This window comes from Suncus etruscus, chromosome 13 (assembly GCF_024139225.1).
Source record: "Suncus etruscus isolate mSunEtr1 chromosome 13, mSunEtr1.pri.cur, whole genome shotgun sequence".
NCBI lineage: Eukaryota > Metazoa > Chordata > Mammalia > Eulipotyphla > Soricidae > Suncus > Suncus etruscus.
In genome coordinates, this window is record NC_064860.1 from 24,428,419 (window position 1) to 24,452,877 (window position 24,459).

General features: G+C 40.2%; 1 protein-coding gene across 2 annotated transcripts in view; it reads right to left on the reverse strand.

Moving 5' to 3' along the window:
* PLS1 (plastin 1) overlaps nt 1-23,124 on the reverse strand; it is a 50,342-nt gene extending 27,218 nt beyond the window's left edge. The window contains exons 1-9 of one of the 2 annotated variants that reach the window (XM_049785897.1): nt 23,025-23,124; nt 14,928-15,091; nt 12,841-12,970; nt 8,783-8,915; nt 8,551-8,632; nt 3,866-4,031; nt 3,641-3,783; nt 2,185-2,211; nt 362-457 (exon numbers count right to left, since the gene is read on the reverse strand). In XM_049785897.1, coding sequence (XP_049641854.1) covers nt 362-457; nt 2,185-2,211; nt 3,641-3,783; nt 3,866-4,031; nt 8,551-8,632; nt 8,783-8,915; nt 12,841-12,970; nt 14,928-15,091; nt 23,025-23,094 — 1,011 coding nt within the window. In that variant the 5' untranslated portion in view covers nt 23,095-23,124. The remainder of the gene's footprint in view (nt 1-361; nt 458-2,184; nt 2,212-3,640; nt 3,784-3,865; nt 4,032-8,550; nt 8,633-8,782; nt 8,916-12,840; nt 12,971-14,927; nt 15,092-23,024) is intronic. The other variant, XM_049785898.1, reaches the window with a different exon arrangement.
* Nucleotides 23,125-24,459: the final 1,335 nt, after the last annotated feature.

Sequence of the window (24,459 nt, forward strand, 5' to 3'; positions counted from 1 at the left end):
AGAATTCTGCCATTTCCTTGCTTCAGCCCAGAAACCTGGAGTCTCAGCATCACAAAAATCCTGATAAGGATCCACAGGAAATTCTGCCTGCAGAGAATTTCACTTGAAATTTCACAGTGAAGTTCATAGCAACAAAAGGAGAACAGTGGTATCCAGAGCCTGAGAGACAGCAGAATAAGGACTTATCTAAGTGCAGAGGATGGTATGGGATGACAAAGAGAGTTCTATAAAAGTCAGTATAACTGCTAACAGAGAATGCTAACATTCTCGATACCACTGTACTATACCATTAAAATGGTTAATTTTAGGTTGTGTCTACTTTACTAAAAACTGAGTTGAATAAAAAAAAAATCATACTCACATTAAATCCTGAGAGATCTATGTTGATGGCAGGTCCATCATCCCGGTCCCCTTTAGGGGCAATCTGATTTAGCAGATGAAAATAGGCTCTTGAATCCTTCAAGAAAAGAAATGAAATGACATCTTCAAAATGAGAAAGATAATCAATTACTTCAGGAAAAAGGACTAAAGAGAGCTGCCAACTGTTTCATTCTTTATCCTTTTTTTTTTTTTTTTTTTTTGCCATACCCAGTGACACTCAGGGGTAACTCCTGGCTATGTGCTCAGAAATTGCTCCTGGTTTGGGGGAACATATGGGACACTGGGAATTGAACCAAAGTCCAACCTAGGTCAGCTGCATGCAAGACAAATGCTGTACCACTGTGCTATTGCTCCAGCCCATCATACTTAACTTTCTGAGAGAAACAACAATATAGAGATTTACACTGTGAGTCACTGACTCCTAAGTATACACACTGCATCACATTCACAGCTATGGCAACACTGTTCCCTCCCCTCCACTCCAACAGCCTGAGCCAGCACTCAAGCACCATCAGTTATAGTTAGGGTCAAGTGTCATCACTTAAAATCCCTTCCTGCCTTCTCTAGAATGAATTAAGGACCCTCTCCCATGAGACACAGAATCCCACACCTACCTGTGACCATGCAGTATTAAATTCTGCAATGATTTTGTCTCCAAAGATGCTTCCCCTCTTGCACAAAAAGTCCAATTTGTAGAGACTGTGAGAAGCTCAAATTAGCTACATGAAGCTACCCCTCAGTTCAGCTATAGTATCACTCCCTAAATCATGACACATACCCTTAATGATTATTTTAAGCCATTAAGTTGTGAGGGGCTTGTAATTCAAATCAAATCAAATGTAAAGCAAAGAAGGGAAACCTCGTTTGGTTTTAGGACTTTTCTGGCAGATCATCAAAGTGGGTCTTTTTGCTGATATTGAAATTTCCAAGAATGAAGGTAAATCATGGACTTAGATGTCCACTTTAGTGGACAGTGCCCTCCATTTGAAGTTTCCCTCCCTGAAACATGAAGAGATTTCTCAAGAGTGTCTGCAAAGATCTACATGATGCCCTATAAGAGGGGTTACAAATATCCAAAGGGAAAATTTTTGAATAGGTAGACTCTATAGGGGTCAACAGACTTTCCCCCTATCTCTCCCTACACTAATGGGAATGTGCTCTGGGAGGAGGGCAGGCTGTTCTAGCACTGGTTTATGTTGGGACAGTCAGTGGAAATCTTTTCTCTTTGTTTTCATATTGATAGTATTGTGTGCATATATTCGATATATCCATAATATCCATCTTGTATTGGGACCTTGATACTACCCTATAAAGCTCATTTCTAATATTTTACTGCCTCAGTCCCAACCCTTGCTTCCCCCCATCCTCCCATGTAGGTGCAGCTAATGACATGAAGCTCACCACATAGAATGATAAGTGCAGTTAGAGAAACAACTACACTGAAAACTATCATAACAATGTGAATGAATGAGGGAAAAAGAAAGCCTGTCTCGAGTACAGGTGTGGGTGGGGTGGGGAGTAGGTAGATCTGGGAAATTGGTGGTGGGAATCCTGCACTGGTGAAGGGGGGTGTTCTTTACATGACTGTAATCATACAACTACAATTATATTTGTAATCATGGTGTTTAAATAAAGATAATTAAAAAAGAAAAAAGAAAAACCTCCCACCTGACCTCCTAGAAAATACATAAAAAATATCAAAGACAAAAGAAGAGTAACATAAAGTCATTTGAAATCTATGGTCATTGAGGCTGATGTTTCCAGAGTGGAGCTGCTAGAACAATCCAGAAAGAAAGTAGTAGCCTTGGTGTTGCTGGAGAAAGGGGACTTCTAGTTTCAGCCATTAGGGAAAAAAATAAACATAACCTGATTACAGGGAGTAATAAATCTTGAGAGAGAAAGTTTCAGTCCGCGTCAAATAAGTCTGAAGAAAGAAACTTGGATTCAGGCTGGTGGTGTGTGTGATAGCTGCTGTGGGCCAGAGTGTCCCCACCTTGTCCTTGATAAGCCTCTCCCTGTCTGGAGGGAAGCTCATATGCTGGACAGCCCTCATTCCAAGTCCTCCTCTGTCCTCAGATCATTTCATTTTCAGTTAGTAGGTACTGCTAAATGGCAAGAGTGTAAGGGTAAGGGTCATCCCCACAGTTATACAGTTTATCAGAAAGATATCCTTCTTGGTCTAGATTCACAGACTGATACCCTCATTATAACTCAATATGCCTATAACTCAGTCACCTATGAAATGGAGAGAGACAAAGGAATAGAGTTGGATGGTAGATTCCCCATCCCCAAGAATAGGGAAAAATACTTGAATTTACTAAGTCTAGCTAGTCTGTTTGCCAGTCGTGTTTCCTACTATAAGCTAATAAATAGCTGTGTGTGTGTGTGTATGTTTGCATCATGCTATGTACATTGTGGGTATACAACTCAGAGCCTAATGCATGAAAGCAAATTCACTCTACCACCTGTTTGTTTGCAAAAGACTCTGTGATTATGGGGCCAGAGCAGTCGCGCAGTGATAGGGCGTTTGCCTACCACGTGGCTGATCAAGAACGGACCAAGATTCATTCCCCCAGTGTCCCATATGGTCCCCCAAGCCAGGAACGATTTCTGAGTGCACAGCCAGGAGTGATCCCTGAGCATCACCGGGTGTGGCTCAAAAAAACAAAACAAAAGATTCTGTGATTATAGCTAAGAAATCTGATTTGCAAAAAGAAATGCAAATTTTTGTTTTCTATACTATGCCTCATGAGTTTAAATATTCATATCCAAGTTTAAATATGAACAATGCCCTTAATTTTATATTATATATATATATATATATTTTTTTTTTTGGTTTTTGGGCCACACCCGGTGGTGCTCAGGGGCTACTCCTGGCTGTCTGCTCAGAAATAGCTCCTGGAGGGGCTGGTGAGGTGGCGCTAGAGGTAAGGTGTCTGCCTTGCAAGCACTAGCCAAGGAAAGACCGGGGTTCGATCCCCCGGCATCCCACATGGTCCCCCCAAGCCAGGGGCAATTTCTGAGCGCTTAGCCAGGAGTAACCCCTGAGCATCAAACAGGTGTGGCCAAAAAACCAAAAACAAAACAAAACAAAATAAAACAAGGCCCACAACACAAAACAAAAGAAATAGCTCCTGGTAGGCACAGGGGACCATATGGGGCAAACACCGCTGTGCTATCTCCCCGGGCCCTTATTTTATTTTTAATAAAGAAATATCTCCTTATTTCATGCCACCATTTTGAATACTGAAATACAGACCTTGATGTCTTGGCTAAAGTTGTTGATAGTTCTCCATCCTGCATTGGTCAGATGGTAGTTCACCCACCGTAGCAGTAACTCCTCAGGAGACAGTTTCATCAACTCCTCCAATTCTTCCCCTTCATTTAGCAATGCAATGAGAGCTAAGAAGGAAAGAGTAAACGATCAATTTCTTCCCAGTAACTATATGTCAGTGGAAAGTGGACATCTAAGTCCATGATTTACCTTCATTCTTGGAAATCTCAATATCAGCAAAAAGACCCACTTTGATTATCTGCCAGACAAGTCCTAAAACCAAATGAGGTTTCCCTTCTTTGAGATCCTGGGCGCCAATGTTGACCACAGTACAGCCAATGGCCGATGCAGAGTTCAGGGCAAGGTTGAGATTTTCCTGCCACAAAGAAAAAAAATAAGTGTATACTGCTTTATAAAGTCTCATTTATATTTTGTGAAGATTAAAAACATGGACTGCAGAAATGTTTCAAATAATAAATAATTATATATATATTTATAGGATTAAAATAACACCACCCCAAAAACTAGATACCAACACTTTTTCTGTTGCCTCTATATGCTAATGACCTTCAAAGCCATATCTGTAGTGTCTATATTCACCCAGGCCCTTTCTTGGCTGTCTGCCTTGCTCTATACAATCACTCCCAGGGGTCTCAAACTCGCGGCCCTCCGTACAACATTTTGTGGCTCTTCCCTAGAGGAATCTTTTTGTTTTGCTTTAGTTGTTTGGGTCACACACCCCAATGTTCAAGGCTTACTACTGACTTTGCACTCAAGGATCACCCCGACTTTGCCTTCTTCAGCCCCCAGGTAAATTGAGTTTGAGACCCCTGTGTGAAATCTATCTACCTGGGTATCCCACATGAATCCTGAACTCAATATATCCAAAACTGAAGCTACATTCTCACCTTCTCTAGTTTTTATTTCATTCCCTGTTGAAATGGCTCTTCCTTCTTTATTTCCTAACTAGGTTGCTTGGGCCAATGTTCATTCTTGCCTTTTACAGAAATCTGTAAAATCCTGGGGCTAGAGTGATAGTACAACAGATAAGGCACTTACTTGCCTTACATGTGGCTGGCCCAGGTTTGATTCCCAGAACCCCATATGGTTCCTGGAGCCCGCCAGAAATTATTTCTGACTGCAGAGCCAGAAATAACCTTTGAGTACAATTGGGTGTGGCAAAAAAACAACAAAACCAACCAACCAACAAACAAAACTAAGTATACAAAAAAGTTTGCAACATTCTTGGTCTTTTTTTTTTTTTCAGTCTAGCACCAGTCTGTCAAGTCCATCCTTAAAATACCTTCCGATCTGAGAACTGACTTTACATGATAAGGTGGAAGGGTAAGATCAGACTCTTGGACAGACACTGGTGGAGGGTAAATGCTGGGATATTCTACATGTGAAACTCTAGCACTAACAGTATTACAAATCACACTGGCTAACATTTTTTAAAGTCATTTATGAGGGGCCGGAGAGATAGCATGGTGGTAAGGCATTTGCCTTGCATGCAGAAGAACAGTGGTTTGAATCCCGGCATCCCATAGGGTCCCCTGAGCCTGCCAGGAGCGATTTCTGAGTGTAGAGCCAGGAGTAACCCCTGAACACTGCCAGGTGTGTCCCAAAAATACAAAAAAAAAAGTCACTGATGAGTTGGAAATTTAATTAAGATAAACTGTCTTTAAAATGGGAAAATAAAACCCTCTAAAAACTCTCAATGCCCTTATTCCAGTTTCTTCATTCCCTCCAAAGCCCTACCCTCAAGCTGGCTCTACTATGATCCATCTATGCATACTCTATCAGTAATCTTAGTAAAACAGATAGCCCCCTAGCTGTAAACCCATCAAATGTTCCCTGCCCCTCCAACTGTGTCGTCTCATTCTGTTCAAGCTAGACAGGGTCTCAGAACCTGACTGAAGCACATTTCTCCCAAAAATTCAAGATCCCTTCAAGACTGTTCAATTCTCCCTGAAAAAATGTTTGTAATGGGTTTTTCTGAAAAGAACAAGCATCAGAAGCACACATCCTTCCCTGTTTACCTCCTTCCTGTTTACCTCCTTCTGTGTCTGACTTATTCCATACTACACATCTTACTATATCTCCCTGACTGGATGTAAGTGCTCTGACAATAGAGGTTTCTGTTATGATCAGAGCTATACCATAAACATGAATGCATGGGTACCAGTAACTCTAGGTATAGAGGGAAATTAAGAGCTTTGGTCCTATCCATAGCCCAGTCGTCGAAACCTTTGGGATTTGTCTCTGGCTTCATTTTCAACACTCTACATAGACTTTATACTTCCTTCAGGATAGAATGGCCTTTATATAGGCCTTTTCCTTGGACTATGATCATTTTCCCCCAAGTGAATTTCTTTTTTGGGGGAAGGGGCTCACACACTACAGTGCTCAGGGGTTACTCCTGACTCTGTGCTCAGAAATCACTCCTGGAAGCCTCAGGGAACCATATGGCATGCCGGGAATCAAACAATCATCGATCATCCATCCGGGGTTGGCAGCATGAAAGGTAAACGTTCTACTGCTGTGCTATCTCTCTGGCCCACAGTGAAATTCTTATTCCTCAAATCAAGTGTCTTATGAAAGAGAAATGTCTTAAATCATCACCCTCGCCCCAACAAAATGAATCATTTCTACACATTTTAATAGTGTTTGCATATACATGAAAGATATTATTACTGACATTATATAACATAAATACTACATCTTTTCATGAGATTCTCCCGAAAATTTCAGTACTATTAGTGTCAAGTTAGTTATTTAAAAATTTCTGTAAGGTTCCTATTTGGAAGCATATTTGCTAAAATGATGTGCAATTAAGTTTAATTTTCAAGTTCCAGAAAATCTCAAAAGTGACTTATAAAATGCAGCCTTCTCGGGGCCGGGCGGTGGCGCTAAAGGTAAGGTGCCTGCCTTACCTGCACTAGCCTAGGACGGACCGCGGTTCGATCCCCCGGTGTCCCATATGGTCCCCCAAGCCAGGAGCGACTTCTGAGCGCATAGCCAGGAGTAACCCCTGAGCGTCACCGGGTGTGGCCCCCCAAAAAAAAATGCAGCCTTCTCAGAACCTGAAGTTATAGTAGGGTGCCTGCCTGGCATACAGTCAACCAGGTTCAATACCCCACATCCCCTATCATCTCCTGAGCCTGCCAACAGTGATCCCAATAACCAGGAGTAAGCCCTGAGCCTAGCTGGGCTTACTTATCAAAATTAAGCTAAATTGGGGGCCAGAGAGATAGCATGGAGGTAGGGCATTTGCCTTGCATGCAGAAGGACTGTGGTTCAAATCCCGGCAGCCCATATGGTCCCCCGAGCCTGCCAGGAGTGATTACTGAGCATAAAGCCAGGAGTAACCCCTGAGTGCTGCTAGGTATGACCCAAAAAACTAAAACAAGAGTAAAAAGGAACCTACTGAAAGGGAGGAGACATGCAAATTAGATATCTTTTAGAAAATTGAAATTCAGAATGTGTATGTATATATATATTTTTAAAGTTCCCACAACTACAACATAGAACTCATACTCCTATAAAGTCAAAGATATTTTTATTTTCTATAACTCCAAAAAAAATAATATGATTAAAATATGGGCTATAAATATTTTGAGTTACTTTTGATCCCTCTAAGTTTCCTGACACCAAATCAAAATGACTTTTTTGTTTTTGTTTTTGGACCACACCCAGAGGCGTTCAGGAGCTACTCCTGGCTCTGCACTCAGAAATCGTTCCTGGCAAGCATGGGGACCATATGGGATGCCAGGGATCAAACCTGGCTTCGTCCTGGGTCAGCAGCATGCAAGGCAAATGCCCTACCACTCTGCTACCTCTCCAACTCCTCAAAATGACTTTCAAAAGACAACACCTGCCAATTTAGGTTTGGCCTGAGAATTTCTCAGTCTTCTCTTCTAAGAGTATGAATGTTTATTATGGTTTTCCAGAATGCAAGAGCTAAAAACCATTCTAGAATAATATTAATCTCATAATGACCTCTTTCATATGCATTGACCAATGTTTTACTGTAGTCAAAAGGTGATATATGCCCATACCCAGTCCTTGTTCATAGTGACCTCTTCCCTCTATCATTTTCTAAGTGGTTCCTTCCCCAATGACAAAGAATAGTTTCTATGAATCCCTGCACTTTAACAAGATCTAAACAAAAAAGCTGATGGCAGAACGATGTTTTTGTGAGGTGGCCAAATGCACTCTATGTAGTGTTCCTTTTATGATCATCCAACAAGAACACAAATATTGGCAAAGTCCATTACCAAGTAATTCAATCATAATAATATAACCTGGATACCATTAACGTAAGTAAGAAGTTCATCCAAAGTACGTTGAATCTTAATTTCTTCAACATAAAATGCTGCAGAATTTTTATTTATTATATGCTTAATTTCATAGGAAATTAAATCATGCTAAATCAAAGGGTTTTGTCTTGGAGTAATAGCACAGTGAGTAGAGCATTTGTCTTGCATACGAACAACCCAGTTTTTTTTTTTTAATTTTTATTGTGACCAAAGTGCATTACAAATCTTTCACTGCATCATTTATGGTACATAGTGACAATGAATGAGGGGCATTCCCACCACCAGTGCTGTCCTCCCTCCGCCCCTGTTCCCAGTATGTATCCAATATCTCCCTCCTCTACCCCCCAGAATGCTAGTGCAACTACGACCCAGTTTAAATCTCCAGCATCCTATATGGTCTCCTGAATTCTCCAGGAGTAATTCCTGAGTGAAGAGCCAGGAGTGACCACTGAGCACCATCAGGTGTGGCCCAAAAACAAAAACAAAAACAAAAAAAGTTTTTGTATTGCCTTATATACTCATTAATAAAAGTCTTATATCTGATCTTATGATCACCAGTAAGAGGCAAATACTTACAGAAATAGTGAAAGGGGTCAGTTTTTTCTTATTAATGGCTCTTTCATCAATTGTATCTGGTTCGGATAAGTTGATCATTTTGCTAAAGAGAAAATGGGAATAATTTAGACTACCTGAAATGTTTTCAGTTTTTTAAGTAGATGAAGCAATTAAAATTTTAAAGTTGGGGTCTTCATGGAGCACTTATTGGGGGAACTCTGAGGGACAGTGCTCTGAGTCCAGAACAACTCACCAGAGAAGGATGCCATCGGCCAGAGACTTGAAGAGGCTGCCATCAGCTGGGTTCATGGGCAGGAGATGCTGGCAGTCAGGGTCGTTCTCCAGGGCCTTGTTGATCCAGTTCACAAAAGCCACTTTTTCTTCCTCTGAAAATAGAAAAGGTAAGTCAGCAAACCTCACTTCAAAGCATTAGTTGCACTAACACTTAAGAGACAGATTTTACTTTACTTTCTGATCTAAGAAATAGATATTTAAGAGTGAAGATGGTCTGTAACAAAAGGATTTTTTGGGTTCAGTAACCAAAAAGAGGAAGCCACTTCACAATCAGTAGAATGGATAAAAAGATAAAACTGGAATATGTTCAATTATATAACAAGTGTCAGTGAGACTGTAAGAAGTAGGGGCTTTCATACATGACTCATAGAAATGAAAAATGGTAGGGCTATTTTGGAAAATAGTTTTGCCTTGCAATTTTCTTAAATGTTAAACACAGAATGATCAAAATCTGCAGAAATTTCATTGCTAGAAATATATAGCAAAGAGAATTTGGGAGTTAAAGTAATAGTGATAGGTAGGATTTTTGCCTTGCACATGGCCAACCCAGGCTTGATCCCTTGGCATACCAATCCCACAAGCACTGCCAGGAGTAAACTCTGGCTATCACCAAAAGCAGCCCAACCCCATCTTCCTAAAAAAATAGCTAAGAGAATTTAAAGTACATATCCACACAAAATTGTATACAGGAACATACATAGAACATATTTACAAAAATCCAAAATGGAAAAAAATTCATAAGTCTATCAGATGATGGAATAAATGAAATGTGACATTATTTAATGAAACAGAATTCAGCAGCTTTGCATTTGATTGACCAATTGATCAATCTCCAGGACCCATATGGTCCCCTGATCTCTGCCAGGAATGAACCCTGAAAGAACTAGAGCCAGGTATGGCCCATAAACAGGAAGGAAAGAAGGAAGGAAGAAAGGAAAGGAGGGAGGGATAGAGAGAGGGAGGAAAAGAGAGGGGAGAAAAATAAATAAGAAAAATTCATAAAAGAAAGGATGGCAGATGCTACAATAAATAGATAATTATTGAAAATATAATGTGAGTGAAGTCTATCAAACGACAGGTCATTACATCTGAATCCATTTTAAGTGAAATTTCCATCATATAAAACCTATAGAAGTAAAAAAGTAGATGAACAACTGTTAAGAGGCTGGGGGGATGAAGTGATTGTTAATGAGCATGGTGTTGATTCTTGGGGTAATTTGAAGTTTCTAAAATTAGACAATGACGGTCACACAACTGCTAATATGCCAAGAATGGCTAAAAGAATTACTATAATTACTATTAGCCCTGCTACGATGATAATAAAGTATACTTCTGGCAAAAGAAGCAACAATGGAAACAGGAAAGCATCCTACTGAGTGGGAAAAGTATTTACGCAGCGTACATGTAACAAAGGACTAACAACCAAGAAATATAAGGAATTTACAAAACTCAACATCAAATAGTTCCATTAAATAATAGCAATGCATTATATTATACAGATGATATAAGGATAGCTATATAATATAATGTATAGTTATTGTCACATAATATAATATTCCTATATTAATTATTGCATATTAATACAATACTTTATTATTGTTAAATAATAGAATGATAATATTATTACATAATAGCTTATATTATATAGCGATTCACATAAATAAGATATACACCTGACCAAGAGGCACAGGGAAATATGCTCATTATTAATTATTATCAGGGAAATTAAAATCAAAAGGGCAATGAATTATCATCTCAGACATGATAAGATGGCCTAGATCCCCAAAATGGAAACCACTAATTTTGGTGGGGATGTGGAGAAAAAGAAACCTTCCATTACTATTGGTAAGAATGTAAATAGATTCAGTTGCTATGGCAAAGAGTATGCAGATTTCTCAAAATATTTAAAACAGACCTACCATATGACTCAGAAATTCTGTTCCGAGGAAGCTATCCAAAGAATAAGACATTACTAATTTAAAAAGATAGACGCACACCTTTGTTCACTGCAGTGCTATTTACAATAGCCATGATCCGAAAACAACCGAGTGTCCAATGATCAATGAGTAGATAGAAAATTTGGTGCCCATATAAGACAAAATACTACTTGGGGATGAGAACAGTTAGAATCTTGCCTGGTGTACAACTTAGATAACAACTGGAGGGAATCACTCTAAATATAATAAGTAGGAAGGAGCAAGAAAAAAAATCAGATGATCTAGTTCAGATAAAACAAATAAAAATACAGCCAAGCTCTAAACAATGTCTCCTGAAAACAAACCCTTAAAGTAACCAAACAATTGGGATGGGCTAAAGGGAGCCCAATGGATTATGGTGGAGGGAGATCAACACTTTGGTGATCAACACAGTGCCCCTAAAACAAAAACAAACAAAAAAGCACTTATTCTTAAAAAAAAAAAAAACAGTATTACCTCAATTAAAAATATATTAAAAAGAGATTAAAGGACACATAACATCTCAGTAGACTTGCTTCTTCTAGAAAACAATCCATCAAATGTTAGATTCTAGATATTCTTTATTCTTCATTTTAGACAAAGGTTACATGGGTAAATTAATAAAATAAGGCCATATATGCACCGTTCAGTGCTCTTATGCACTTTCCTAGGTCCATCTTATACTGAAAAAAAAAATCAAGTAAAAAAATTAGCTAAAAGGGCCCGGAGAGATAGACAGCAGTGTTTGCCTTGCAAGCAGCCGATCCAGGACCAAAGGTGGTTGGTTCGAATCCCGGTGTCCCATATGGTCCCCCGTACCTGCCAGGAGCTATTTCTGAGCAGACAGCCAGGAGTAACCCCTGAACACCGCCGGGTGTGGCCCCCCAAAAAAAATTAGCTAAAAGAAATCAGAAAAAGAAAAGTGATTATTGACAGAGGTGGTATGGAACCCCCAGGGTTGGTAGAAATGATCCCTCTTAACCTGCTTGGCTGCTACCTGGATATCAAATTTTACTGAGCAACATACCTAAGATGACATTATTTTGCTAAATGCACATTTTATTTCAACAAAAACAATTGAAAGAAAGATACCATATCATTAGAACAGAAAAGGGGGTGAGTCTCTCTCGAGATGCAGGCAGTGGTTAGAGACCACTGTGTGACCAATTTTCTAATGGGCTTGAGTTACTAAAACATAGAAAGGGAGAGGGACAAAAAGTATGACTATAGTGAAAGAGGATACTCCAGAGAGAAAGTAAAAGAAGCAAGTACACAATGAACAGATTCAGATTTAGAATATAGAAAGAGGGAAAATTAGTCTTCATGAAAAATGCAAAAAGCATCATTCTAAGTAGGCGATTCTGAATCAAAGGAACTTGGCCAAGGGTTCTCAGACATCTCAACCCCAAGAAGTCAGATTAACAGGAGGCATGGTGGCTCACATGGCTGGATTTCCTACTGGGCAACAATCCAACGATTCTATCAGACTGAGAAACCCAGGAGCCCTGCTCTCCAGCCACACGGCTGGTACAAGAGGAATCGGAAATCTCAGCACCTGGAAAAATGGAAGTAAAAAGTCCTGGCAAGAAACCTCTATACTGCTCGTAGATCAGGTCTAAAAAGGGAACTCGCTTTATCAGTCCCAATGAAAAAGCCATTCAAAGGTCATGACTGAACATAGCAATACAAATGATTTCTCTTTACATGTTCATCTCCTGACAAAGTCAGACCTCACTAATCTCAATGACTTCAGGATTTCTCCTTCCAACAGTTCTGAAAATGACATCTATGTCAAGGGTGAAAGCAAGCAGAATTTTTACCTTATTTTTTCTCTCTGGTACATGAAACAGGGTGTGAAACACAATGAACGACATCTTAGCTCAGATGGAAAACAGAGTCATTAAATGAATGACTTGGAGACTAAAAGATCATATTTAGGAGGTAAGGTAAACTGGGTACACAAGACTATAAATGTCAACACCCTAGTGAACATGTTCCAGAAACTTGAATCAAGTTTAACAAGAAAAAAAAGAGACTGTGTGTAGGGAGGGAGATTACTCACCTGAGTAAGAGTGCTGTGTGCCCTCGCTGGAAATGGACGATGTCCCTCCAATGGCAGTAATCCCTTCCCTCTTGTTAATTATTTTTCGGAATGTTTTGCTGATATCCTTGCTTTTTAACTCTTGCATTAACTGGAATTAGATATAAACAAAATGGAGCATTTAGATTAAGGAAAGATAAAAAACAAAGACTTTTTTAAACAAAGGTTAGACATATATAGTTGAGATGACATCAAAGTAAATATCAGGGCTTGAGAAGATGAAATGCTTCAGTAGCTTATGAGTTCAAACCCTGAAGTCACCATGTGCTGAAGTAAACAGGATAGTTCTTCTGTGTGATTACTTGAGAGAAGACTCCTAAAGGGGCTTGAGTGGCTCAAAGTACGAGCCAGGCAAGTATAAGGCCATGAATTTATTATATTTTCATTTACTTCAGTTCCAGGCTACACCAAGCAGGTCATATGCCTGGCTCTGTGCTTAGGGATTACTCCTGGTAACACTTAGGCTATCATATGATGGATGTGCTGAGGGGCAAATCAGGGTTGGTTGTGAACAAGAAAAACACCTTATATGTTAGAAAAACAGTGGAGAAGTCATGTGACTTGCACAAAACCAACACGAGTTCAATCGCCAGCATCCATATGGTCCCCTAAGCACCACCAACCAGAGTGGTCCCTAAATGCACAGCCAGGAATAAGCCCTGAGCATAGATGGGTGTGACCCAAAAGCAAAAGTTAAATTAAATTAAATTAAATGGAGTCTGCTCATTCAAGGCTTTGTCTCAAAAAATAAAAAGGCATTTTAATCCCTGAACTATCTCTGGTCTGAAGTCATACGTTTAAACCCACATGCAGTGAATGCATCCTGAAATCCCAGACTTTAGGAATCTCCAGTGATAAAGCCCAGAAATGGCTCAATCATTTGGAACATGCCCAGGGGAAGCATAAAGTTCTGAGTTTAAGCCCTGTGATTAGAACTGAAGTGATCCTGACCACCCCCATTTTCTAGAGAGCCCAGGGAGAAAATAATTTTAGATGATGAATCATTAAGAAATAATAGTTATCAGTACTCACTGCATTTTACTGATAATAGAGCCAGCAGATGCTTATAGCCCAAACACTAGAAGAAATTCTGTTGTGATCAAGTTTCACATGAACACACAGAAAATATTCTTCTAGACTTGTTACCATCTATATTGGGCTGAAAATAAAAGAAAAATAAACTACCTGCTAAAAGTTTTTGTTTTGTTCTGTTTTGTTTTCCTCCAGGGTCAGAAACTGAACCCAAGGCATCAGCTATGCAAAACACTGAAACATTTTCTGGTCTAGAAAGATTTTTTTTGGTTTGTTTTAGGGCCACACCTAGCAGTGGCCAGGGATCACTCCTGGTTGTGCTCAGATGACTATATGTAGTGCTTGGATTGAATTGAGGTAGTCGCATACCAGGCAAATGCTATCTATCACACAGATATCCCATATCTATCACATACCAGACAAAGGCTATACTCTGGCCCCCAGGAAAGATGGGTTTTTTGTTTGTTTGTTTGTTTGTTTGCTTGTTTGTTTTTTGTTTTTTAGGTCACACCCAGTGATGCTCAGGGTTACTCCTGGCTAAGTGCTCATAAACCACTCCTGGCTTGGGGGAACCATATGGGATGCTGGGGGATTGAACCATGGTTCATCCTAGGCTAGTATGCACAAGGCAGATGCCTTATGCCCTGCGTCACTGCTCTGGCCCCAGGAAAGATGTTTTTAATGCCAAAGGCATTAAAAGGAAGGTACTTTCTTGTCTGTGTACAAAGATATTAAAATAATCCACACAGTGTCACTGCATTAAACACAACTGCAGTTGTACTAAGATATAAATTCTCATCATCTAATCCTGACTTTCATGCCCAGAATTTGAGACTGACTTTTCTCCTTTTACATTATGTATTATGGGTGGCAACTTTTAGAGTTTTTAATATCACCATAAGTTTAATGTAGAGCTGTTCATGGTCTCTATAGCCAGATGAAACCCAAAAGAGCAATGACAGGACTTCAATTGAAGCAAAATAATTTTGGACCAGGAAAGCATTGAAATTACTTACAGAAACAAACTCTTCAAAGCTGATTTTGCCATCTTTGTTGTTATCAGCAACCATGAGAATCTTCTCCACTATCTCGCGCACCTTGTAGCCAGGGAGAGGGAGGTTTGCTTCTTTAAACAGGTCCTGAAGTTCATAATCACTGACATAGCCACTATTGTCGATATCTGGAAAGATAAACTGTGAGCTGCCAAATCGAATGTTCATTTTCATCTGAGCATGTACACACAGGGCTATGTGGGAGATTCACAAGTTTGTGGGACCTTTTGAGACTGTTCGACAAGAGGCAATCATTTCTACAACTGCAACTTCGAGCTAAATATTTTATATATAAGTATTCTGTATGCTTCATCAAAATATCTGTATCTCAGGGGACTTCAGTCTTTTGGATTTAGTACTAGCACACACATTTTTGTTGTTGTTGTTTGTTGTGGCTGTTTTTGGGTCACACCCAGCGGCACTCAGTGGTTACTCATAGCTCTGTGTTCAGAAATCACTCCTGGCAGGCACGGGGAACCCTATGGGATGCCGGGGGTCAAACCACTGTCCGTCCTGGATTGGCTGCTTGCAATGCCCTACCACTGTACTATCTCTCTGGCCCTAGCACACACACTTTAAATGTAGGGTATAGATAATGTTCCAACTGCTGACAAACAGGGTTAGCCTATAAATATGTATTGAGGAACTAAGCATGGAATAGACTCAGATATTCAGAAAAAAGGACTGCAGCCAGAGCAGGGAGGGAAAAACACTTCAGATTAGAACTTCTCCACAGAATGTTCAAAATGGTCCTAGAGATAGACAGAAATGTCCACGAAGACATACAACTAGGAAATAGGCATATAAAAAATGCTCTGAAGCCTTATAATTTTAGGAAATGCAAATCAAAACAATGAGACTGATATACATCATAAAGCATAAAAACAACTAGTGTTTTGGGGGATGTGGGGGAAAACAGAACCTCATTCACTGCTGAATGTCCAATGTTTTTGGAAAACAATATGAACATTTCTCCAAAAAAACAGGAATTGAGATTTCATATGACCCAGCAATTACACTTCTTGGTATCTACACCAAGGGCACAAAAACTCTAGTTAAAACATACATCTTCTGGGGGCCGGAGCAATTGCCTGCCAGGAGCAATTTCTAAGTGCAGAGCCAGGAGTAACCCCAGAGCACCACTGGGCATAACCCAAAAACAAAACAAACAAAACAAAACAAAAAAACATCTTCTATTTTTTTTTGTTTTTGTTTTTGTTTTTGGGCCATACCCAGCGGTTCTCAGAGGTTCCTCCTGGCTGTCTGCTCAGAAATAGCTCCTGGCAGGCACGGGGGACCATATGGGACACCGGGATTCGAACCAACCACCTTTGGTCCTGGATCGGCTGCTTGCAAGGCAAACACCACTGTGCTATCTCTCCGGGCCCTCTTCTATTTTTATTTTATATTTATTAAATATTTTAATTATAATGTAATTAATAATTAAATCAATTAATTTAATTAAATAATTTGATTGATGATTTAATTAATCTATATTTATTGTAATACTATTCACAATAGCCCAAATCTGGAAATAACCCCAAGAACAGATGACAGCCTAAGGAAATGATGAAACATACACAAAATGGAATATTACTCAGCAATAAGAAAAGATGAAACTCTATACAACTCTGCTACATGGATGGAAATAGATGGAACTGGGGAGCCTCATGCTGAAGTCAGCCAGGAGCAAAAACGATTTTTCTAAACCAGAGTAGAAAGACTTTCTCAAATGTGAGATATAAGGAAACATAGCCAAAGTATTATAAATGGCCCAGAGCAACAGAATCTAATATCCTGTGTACAAAACTGAACTCATCATGGTAAAGAATGGGGAGGAGGTGTCTGAGTTGGGGAAATGATGGTGGCTCTTATGGTGGGTGTTGGAACATTATATATATGAAACCTTATAGTTAACTGTATTATAAATCATGGTACCTACATTTCTTTTCATTTTTTTGTTTGTTTTTTTGGTTTTGGATCACCCCAGTGATGCTCAGGGGTTACTCCTAACTATGTGTTCAGAAATCGCTCCTGGCTTGGGAGACCAAATGGGACACCGGGGGATCAACCCTCGGTCCATCCTAGGCTAGTGCACGCAAGGCAGACACTTTACCGCTTGCACCACCGCTCCAGCCCCCATTTCTTTTCATTTTTAAAAGGCTCTGTGGGCCCTGCGTTCTGTATAAACTACAGAGAGCATGTGAAACACACATAAGGACTTTCCTTTCTTCTACATTTACTCTGGGACAGTTCTGTCTGTCAATAATGCATGGCTTCCTCATTATGTATTTATGATCACATTATGCAGGCTGAATCATGTTAGATGGCATCCTGGGATAAGTGCTCACGAAATAATTTCACAACTATCCTTGGGCTTTTGGAACTAGGTTTACGGGTGCTTCCACGTGATCCTGAAGCAGCCCTTGTTGGGTATCCCTGAGAGACAGGCCTTGCTCTTGGCAGAAAACAAAGGCTACAGCAAACATTATGTCCAGAGCTGGCAATCGGCTACAGGTTGTTTGGTCAGTTGCCTAGATCCACCTTTTGTTGCTTTTCTTTGTTCATTTGGTCATAGCTGCCTTATCCCCTATAATTCTTTTCCCTTTTTGGGTAATTAATATTATCAATGTTACTCTCTGAATTAATGCTAGTGACCAGTTTTCCCTTTGAATGTTCAGGCCTAGATTTATAGGCCTAGTATTAATCAGAAGGGTGGGACACCCCTACCTAAAAAATATTAAGCATAGAACTATTACTGGACTCTCAAGAATCAGCTAGGTAACCCACAAGACAACAAAGAGTATTCTCTTTGAATTTAAGCTCATTATGAAAACATCCCAGTTCAGAACTGCTGCTAGTAATTTGTGAACCAAGACTTCTCACCCATCCGTGGGGTAGATTTAGAAAACGATCGATGAAAAGTTACTTAACTATTAATCTTTATGTTAAATAAGAATTTCCAAAACTAATCTGGCTTATCATGGCCTTTTCAGGGAAAATCTCTCTGGGGCCCTTACTGTAAGTGAACAAACCGAAGCACCCCTCCCCCATGCACCCCAGGCCACTAACCCCCCCTGGGGCTCCAGTGACCCCCCAGAGATGCTTTGGGAACAAGATACTAAACTAACAAGAACAGTTCAGAGAGCTCTGGGACAAAGCTATTTCTTTTGCTCTGAGTATCACACCTTTCTACTCTGTGGTCTGGGTACAGTGCAAAAAAATAATCAAGTCCTTGGGGCCGGAGAGATAGCATGGTGGTAAGGCGCTTGCCTTTCATGCAGAAGAATGGTGGTTCAAATTCTGAACAATAGTATAATGGGTAGGGCACTTCTCTTATACACAGTTTACCCAGGTTCAATCCCCAGCATCCCATTTGTTCCCTCACAGTATCAGAAGTGATTCCTGAATGCAGAGACCCTGAGTACTTCTGGGTGTGGCCCAAATACAAGAAAACAAAGAATTTTAAGGACAGCTGTTATTGAAGAATGAATGAGGGTCGGAAGAGATGGTATAAAATTTAAGGCACTTGCCTTGTATGTGGCTACAGCTGTGATAATAATTTGAATATCAGCGTTACTTTTGGTTACTCATGAACCACCACATGTAGCCTCTGAGCAAGAACCAGGAATGGCTTCTGAATTCTGCTGGGTGCAGTTGATAGAAGGATAGAAGGAGGAAAAGAAAAAAGAGTAGCAAGTGTTAGACAGGGAGGAAGGAAGGAAGAAAAGAAGGAAGGAAGAAAGGAAGGAAGGAAGGAAGGAAGGAAGGAAGGAAGGAAGGAAGGAAGGAAGGAAGGAAGGAAGGAAGGAAGGAAGGAAGGAAGGAAGGAAGGGAGGGAGGGAGAGAGAGAAAGAAAGAAAGAGAAAGAAAGAAAGAGAGAAAGGAAGGAAGGAAGGAAGGAAGGGAGAGAGAGAAAGAAAGAGAGAGAAAGAGAGAGAGAAAGGAAAGAAGGAAGGAAGGAAGGAAGGAAGGAAGGAAGGAAGGAAGGAAGGAAGGAAGGAAGGAAGGGAGGGAGGGAAGGAGGGAGGGAGGGAGGGAGGGAGGGAAGAAGAGAAGAAGGAAGGAGGGAGGAAAGGGAAGAAGGAACAAGAGAGGAAGGAAAGGAAGGAGGTGGGAGGAAAGGAAGGAAGGAGATGGGAGGAAAGGAAGAAGGGAGAAAAGGAAGGAAGGAGGAAAGGAAGGGAAGAAGGAAGAAGGGAGTAAAGGAAGAAAGGAAGGAAGGAGGGAAGGAGGAAGGAAGGAGGGAAGAAAGGAGAGAGGAAGGAAGAAAGGAAAGAGGGAAGGAAGAAGGGAAGGAAGGAAGGAAGAAGGGAGGGAGGAAGGAAGGAAGGAAAGAAGGAAGGAAAGGAGGGAGGGAAGGAAGGAGGGAGGGAGGGAGGGAGAGAGAGAGAGAAGAAGGGCACAGTATAGTGGCATGTCAGAAAGTAAATCATCAGGGCTAGAGAAATAATATGTGTCTATGTAAAATCCACTTCAGTTCAATCCCCAGAAACATATATGGTCCTCTGACCACTTGCAAAGGTCATTCCATATACACAGAGGCCAGACATATGGCTCATGTGGGTGAATCTGTGCTTTGACCATGCAAAGCCCTGGGTTTGATCGACAACACTGCATGGCTTCCTTGAGCAAAGCCAGGACTGGCTTCCCAATAATAGACAAAAATCATTACCCTGTAATTCAGCCATTCTGTTCTGGTCACACCCCACAAGAACTAAGAGTAGAGACTGAAACAGGCATTGGTGCACCCTTGTCCATAGCAGCAACTAACTGCACCATAGCCTAAAGGTGATAACACTCTGAGATCCATGGATGCATGAGTGGATAAGCAAGCAGACATGGTGCTTAGTCTTTAAGGTTAAAAAAGTGTGTGTGCTGTGATTTGGACAGACCCTGACTGAAATATGTCAGTCCCTTGAGGCCACAAAGATGAAATGCAGAGTAGCCACACTCACAGACTGAAGAGACAATAGTAGTGAAAGGGTGGAAGGACAATGGGAAGAAGGTGGTTGTCTAATGGGAGCACAGTTCTCAAAGGTGCGATTGCTACATAATGGGGCAAAGAGACTTAATGCCACTGAACAGGATATTTAAATATGGTAGAATTTCTATGAATTCTTTTCTATGAATATTTTGTTGAATATTTCTATGAATATTTTGTTGTAATTTTGAAAAGAAAAAAAAAGGCAACACAAACTATTCAAATCCCTCAGGTGTCCCCAAGAGATCCAAAAATATCCCATCTAGTAAAATTAGATAAGCAGATCTCTCTGTTACTGAGAAAAGCTTTTTGGTGCCAACTACCAGAAAGGTCTCTGAGAACCCAAGATGCAATATATCTGGTGACTAAAGTAAGCAAATACAGGGGGCCGGAGAGATAGCATGAAGGTAAGGCGTTTGCCTTTCATGCAGGAGGTCATCGGTTCGAATCCCGGCGCCCCATATGGTCCCCCGTGCCTGCCAGGAGCAATTTCTGAGCCTGGAGCCAGGAATAACCCCTGAGCACTGCCGGGTGTGACCCAAAAACCACAAAAAAAAAAAAAAAAAAAAAAAAGTAAGCAAATACAGTTTCTGCTGGGTTAGCATTTCCTGCATTTAGCATTTCCTGCACACAGCAAAGAAATCTTGTTTTGCTCCATCATGAATTATTTATTCAAAATATCATTAAATGAATATGCAAAATTACATGTCCATGAGTCATAAAGATTAACACTGACATGTGAAATAAAATAAATGACTGATTCGTTCATTTTCCTAAAACCTATATAGCACTTTTATTCAAACTACCAAACTATAGCTTGAAAATAACAGAAAAAATAACCTAGGTGATGCATTTTAACTGCTGCCTCCATTTCCATGATGGAATGAGCAGAACATTGTAATAGCTGCCCAATTTTTGTCTTGAAAAGACTCTAGGCACTGTGTACAATGCCCCATAAGATATGCTAACAATTTGTTTTGGAAATAGTACTCCATGCATGCTCTGCTCCAGTAACAAATAATACTGTCCTCCAAAGAAATAGAAGAACAAGATGAAAACATTCATTATTTAAGGGCCACCAGGTAAATGGTTCAAAGGGCTGAGCGCAGGCATTGCATGCAGTACTCCTGGGCTTAGTCCCCGCCAATACACTGGTTCCCCCAAATACTGTTGAGTGTGCTCCCCCTAAAAAAAAAAAAAAAAGCACATAAACGGAGCCGAAGAGATAGCATGGAGGTAAGGCGTTTGCCTTTCATGCAGAAGGTCATTGGTTCAAATCCCAGCATCCCATATAGTCCCCCGTGCCTGCCAGGAGTGATTTCTGAGCGTGGAGCCAGGAGTAACCCCTGAGCACTGCCGGGTGTGACCCCCCCCAAAAAAAATAAAACCTCATAAACATTTTTTAAAAGTTTAGCTATCTTATTTTTTATTTCAGTGCTGTAATTGAACCCAGGGTCTCACATAAAAAATAAATTTATGGAACATTTTCTGTCCAGCTAATTCAGCTCCCATGTACATTGGATTCTACTGTATCCTGTTTTCCATTGATCTGTGCATGGTAGTGCAGGGAGAAATAAAGGGCTGTAATTTATTAAATTCACTTGAATTCAAAGCAATGATTCAAAGCGTGTTTCCTGTGACCCTGACTTTTTAATTCAATCATCATCATATTTATTTACTTGAGGGGGAGGTTTTAGGTCACACCCAGCAGTGTTCAGGGGTTACTCCTGGCTCTGCATTCAGAAATCGTTCCTGGCAGGTTCAGGGGACCATATGGGATGCTAGGAATCGAACCAGAGTCTGTCCTGGGTTGGCCGAGTGCAAAGTAAATGCCCTATCACTGTGCTATTTTCCGGCCCCCCTCATATTTATTTCTGAGGCCTTCCGAGCAGTGCTCACAAGGCATAGGGGATGACAGGAGTCACTGGAGATACACCCAAGGGTGGGATTCAGTGATAGGGATCAAACTTGGGTTCTTGAACATATAAGGCACATACCTTTGATCCCTGAGTTAGATTCCTGGCATATTATAATTGTTTATTATTTGGGGGAGAGTTTTATTTTTAAAGTGTAAGTCTTTATCCTTTCTATTACTGTCTAAAATACCATCTGCATTGCATTTCACCTATATCAAATTCAGCCACTATTCACAGGGTTCATGACAAATCTAGATGGAGGCAGGAATCCAACGATCTGGTCCTCCATATGCTTGTTTTCAGAGAGGGAGAGCGCTACAGCACCCAGATGGAGTCCCTGCAGAAAGGTGCTGGGTTGTCTGAGCCCCAGTGGTCCCAGTCATCATGTTTGGGATCCCAAGCTCCCCATTCACTTGCCTGCACTGAATTCAGTCCTTACTCACAAAGTTCAGGAACAGTCTAGATAGAGGCAGAAGATGAGATGAGAAGAGATTAAAAGGGAGGACTTAGATATTCTGTTTACACAGGTTTCCCCTGAGCAAAATGCAGAAGGATCCAAGGTGACAGAGAAGGAAGAAATATTTGGGGAAGATAAACCACAAGGGTGCCAACCTGATAATGTCACAGAAACACAGACAGTACTAAATGACTTTTAGGAATGAGAGGAAAAGGTGGTATCTGGCCTTTCAAAGCCACACGGAGATTTTTAAAAAGTATGTGCAAAGGAGACAGAAAGGAAGACATAGGGCCTTTAGCAAACAAGACCAAGAAAGAGATATTCTACACTGAGTCAGAGTGTGCCATTGCTGGTGACAAATGCATGAAGGCCAGAGTTCAGCAGGTACCAGGAAGTGTTTCTCTTTTTTCCCTCCATAATGAGGATATCATGTGAAGCAGATTCAGTTACACTGTCATTCATTAACTTGGAACAACTCTACAAAGAAATGATCAAAGTAATTCAAAGTCCAGTTCTCCAAGAAATCCAAGATAGTCTTGGTTTTTGCTCAGAAACAAAGAATTCAGTGAAAGCTCTTCTTGGGGAAGGGCAGGATTGTAAATCTGTGATCAAATGGATGGTAAAGGGAAATAAAGGCTATTATTCCGTTCCTGAAAGTCACACACACACACAATGACATTGGATTTCAGGCTTTCCTGACTTACCTATTTTATTGAACGCTTCCTGCAGCTCTTCCAATTCCTCCCGAGAAATGGTTGTGGTGCTGTTTTCCATCTTGGGGCAAGAAAGACTGTGCAGCTCTTTCTCTCTAGGGAAAACAAGGGGGAGGAAAGGAACTTTAGCCCCGGGGAGACATTTACCCCAGCAAGACAAAACAGCCTTGCAGCTGAATCTCAAGTCCAGTCCTGTTTATTTCTGGAAGATAAAACCCCCGAGAGATTTTTAAAGTCTCTTATACTCAGGAGGGCAACACTTATTTTTTTAATTATCTTATGTTTTGGTTAGTTGATATAAAAAGTAAAGACAAATATAAAGCAGGCTACATTCCATTTATTATTGTAAACTGTGTCAGGAGTAAATAAGGTTCTCTGATAATTGGTGAAACCAAGTTCTTAAAAGAGGAAAACTTTCATTTTAATTTTATTTATACAGATTTTCAATGGCATTCCAGATCACTTCTATGTTTTTAAGGAATCACATCATTAAAAAATACTTTTTGATAAAAAAAACTTTAATCATATTAACTTGTGGGAAGGCATCTAAGAGGACAAACCTATGATCTCTGTACAAAGATGGCTAAAATTTTTGGTGTTCTTTCAAAATAATATCAAAGAAATGTGGGGGAGTAATATTAGGTCCTAATAAATGAGTGCCTAAGACTTTTGCTTTACATTTTTAAAATATATTGCCCCCAATTTGTGTTTATATTGATGAAAAAAAAAAAACACCAGTATGGAGAATTAAAGTCAGCAAAACAGGAAAGAATAGACAAAAGAAATTCATCTTCCCAATCAGATGCAATTTTATGCCTTTTAGCATTAAATTTATCATTATTTTTCTCTTCAAATTCTTTGTGATGATTAGAACTACTTGTAGTTCTACTCATATTCTATTGAAAGAGATCAAGCGATCTCTTTGGGGAATTTTTATGCAAAATTCTCAAGGTCTGCAAAAAAATAATCCTGTTGTGTTTGGCTTTAAATCTCTGTGGTTTGGACACTGTGAACATCTTTTCTTGTATTCTAAATAGTTTCTAACTCTTGCATCACATTTTAAAAATAGTGCTCCAACTTTAGCATTTGTACTCCACAAAAAGTCTGCAAAAATTAACGGTCTTTATGTTAATCTTACATTTGATGCATTCAAGTTCTTAAGGTTTTCCTCTTTGCTCAGGCCTATAAAATTCTTCCCTAGCCAGGGAAATCCAGCCCATAATTGTCTTAAAAAGCAATTAACCTATTCTTTTTTTTTTTTCAATTTTTTTTCTTTGGGTTACACCCAACAATGCTCAGGGGCTACTCCTGGCTCTGTGCTCAGAAATCGCTCCTTGTTGGCTTGGGATACCATATGGGATGCTACCATATGGGATGCTGGGAATCAAATCAGAGTCTGTCCTGGGTTGGCTGAGTGCAAGGCAAA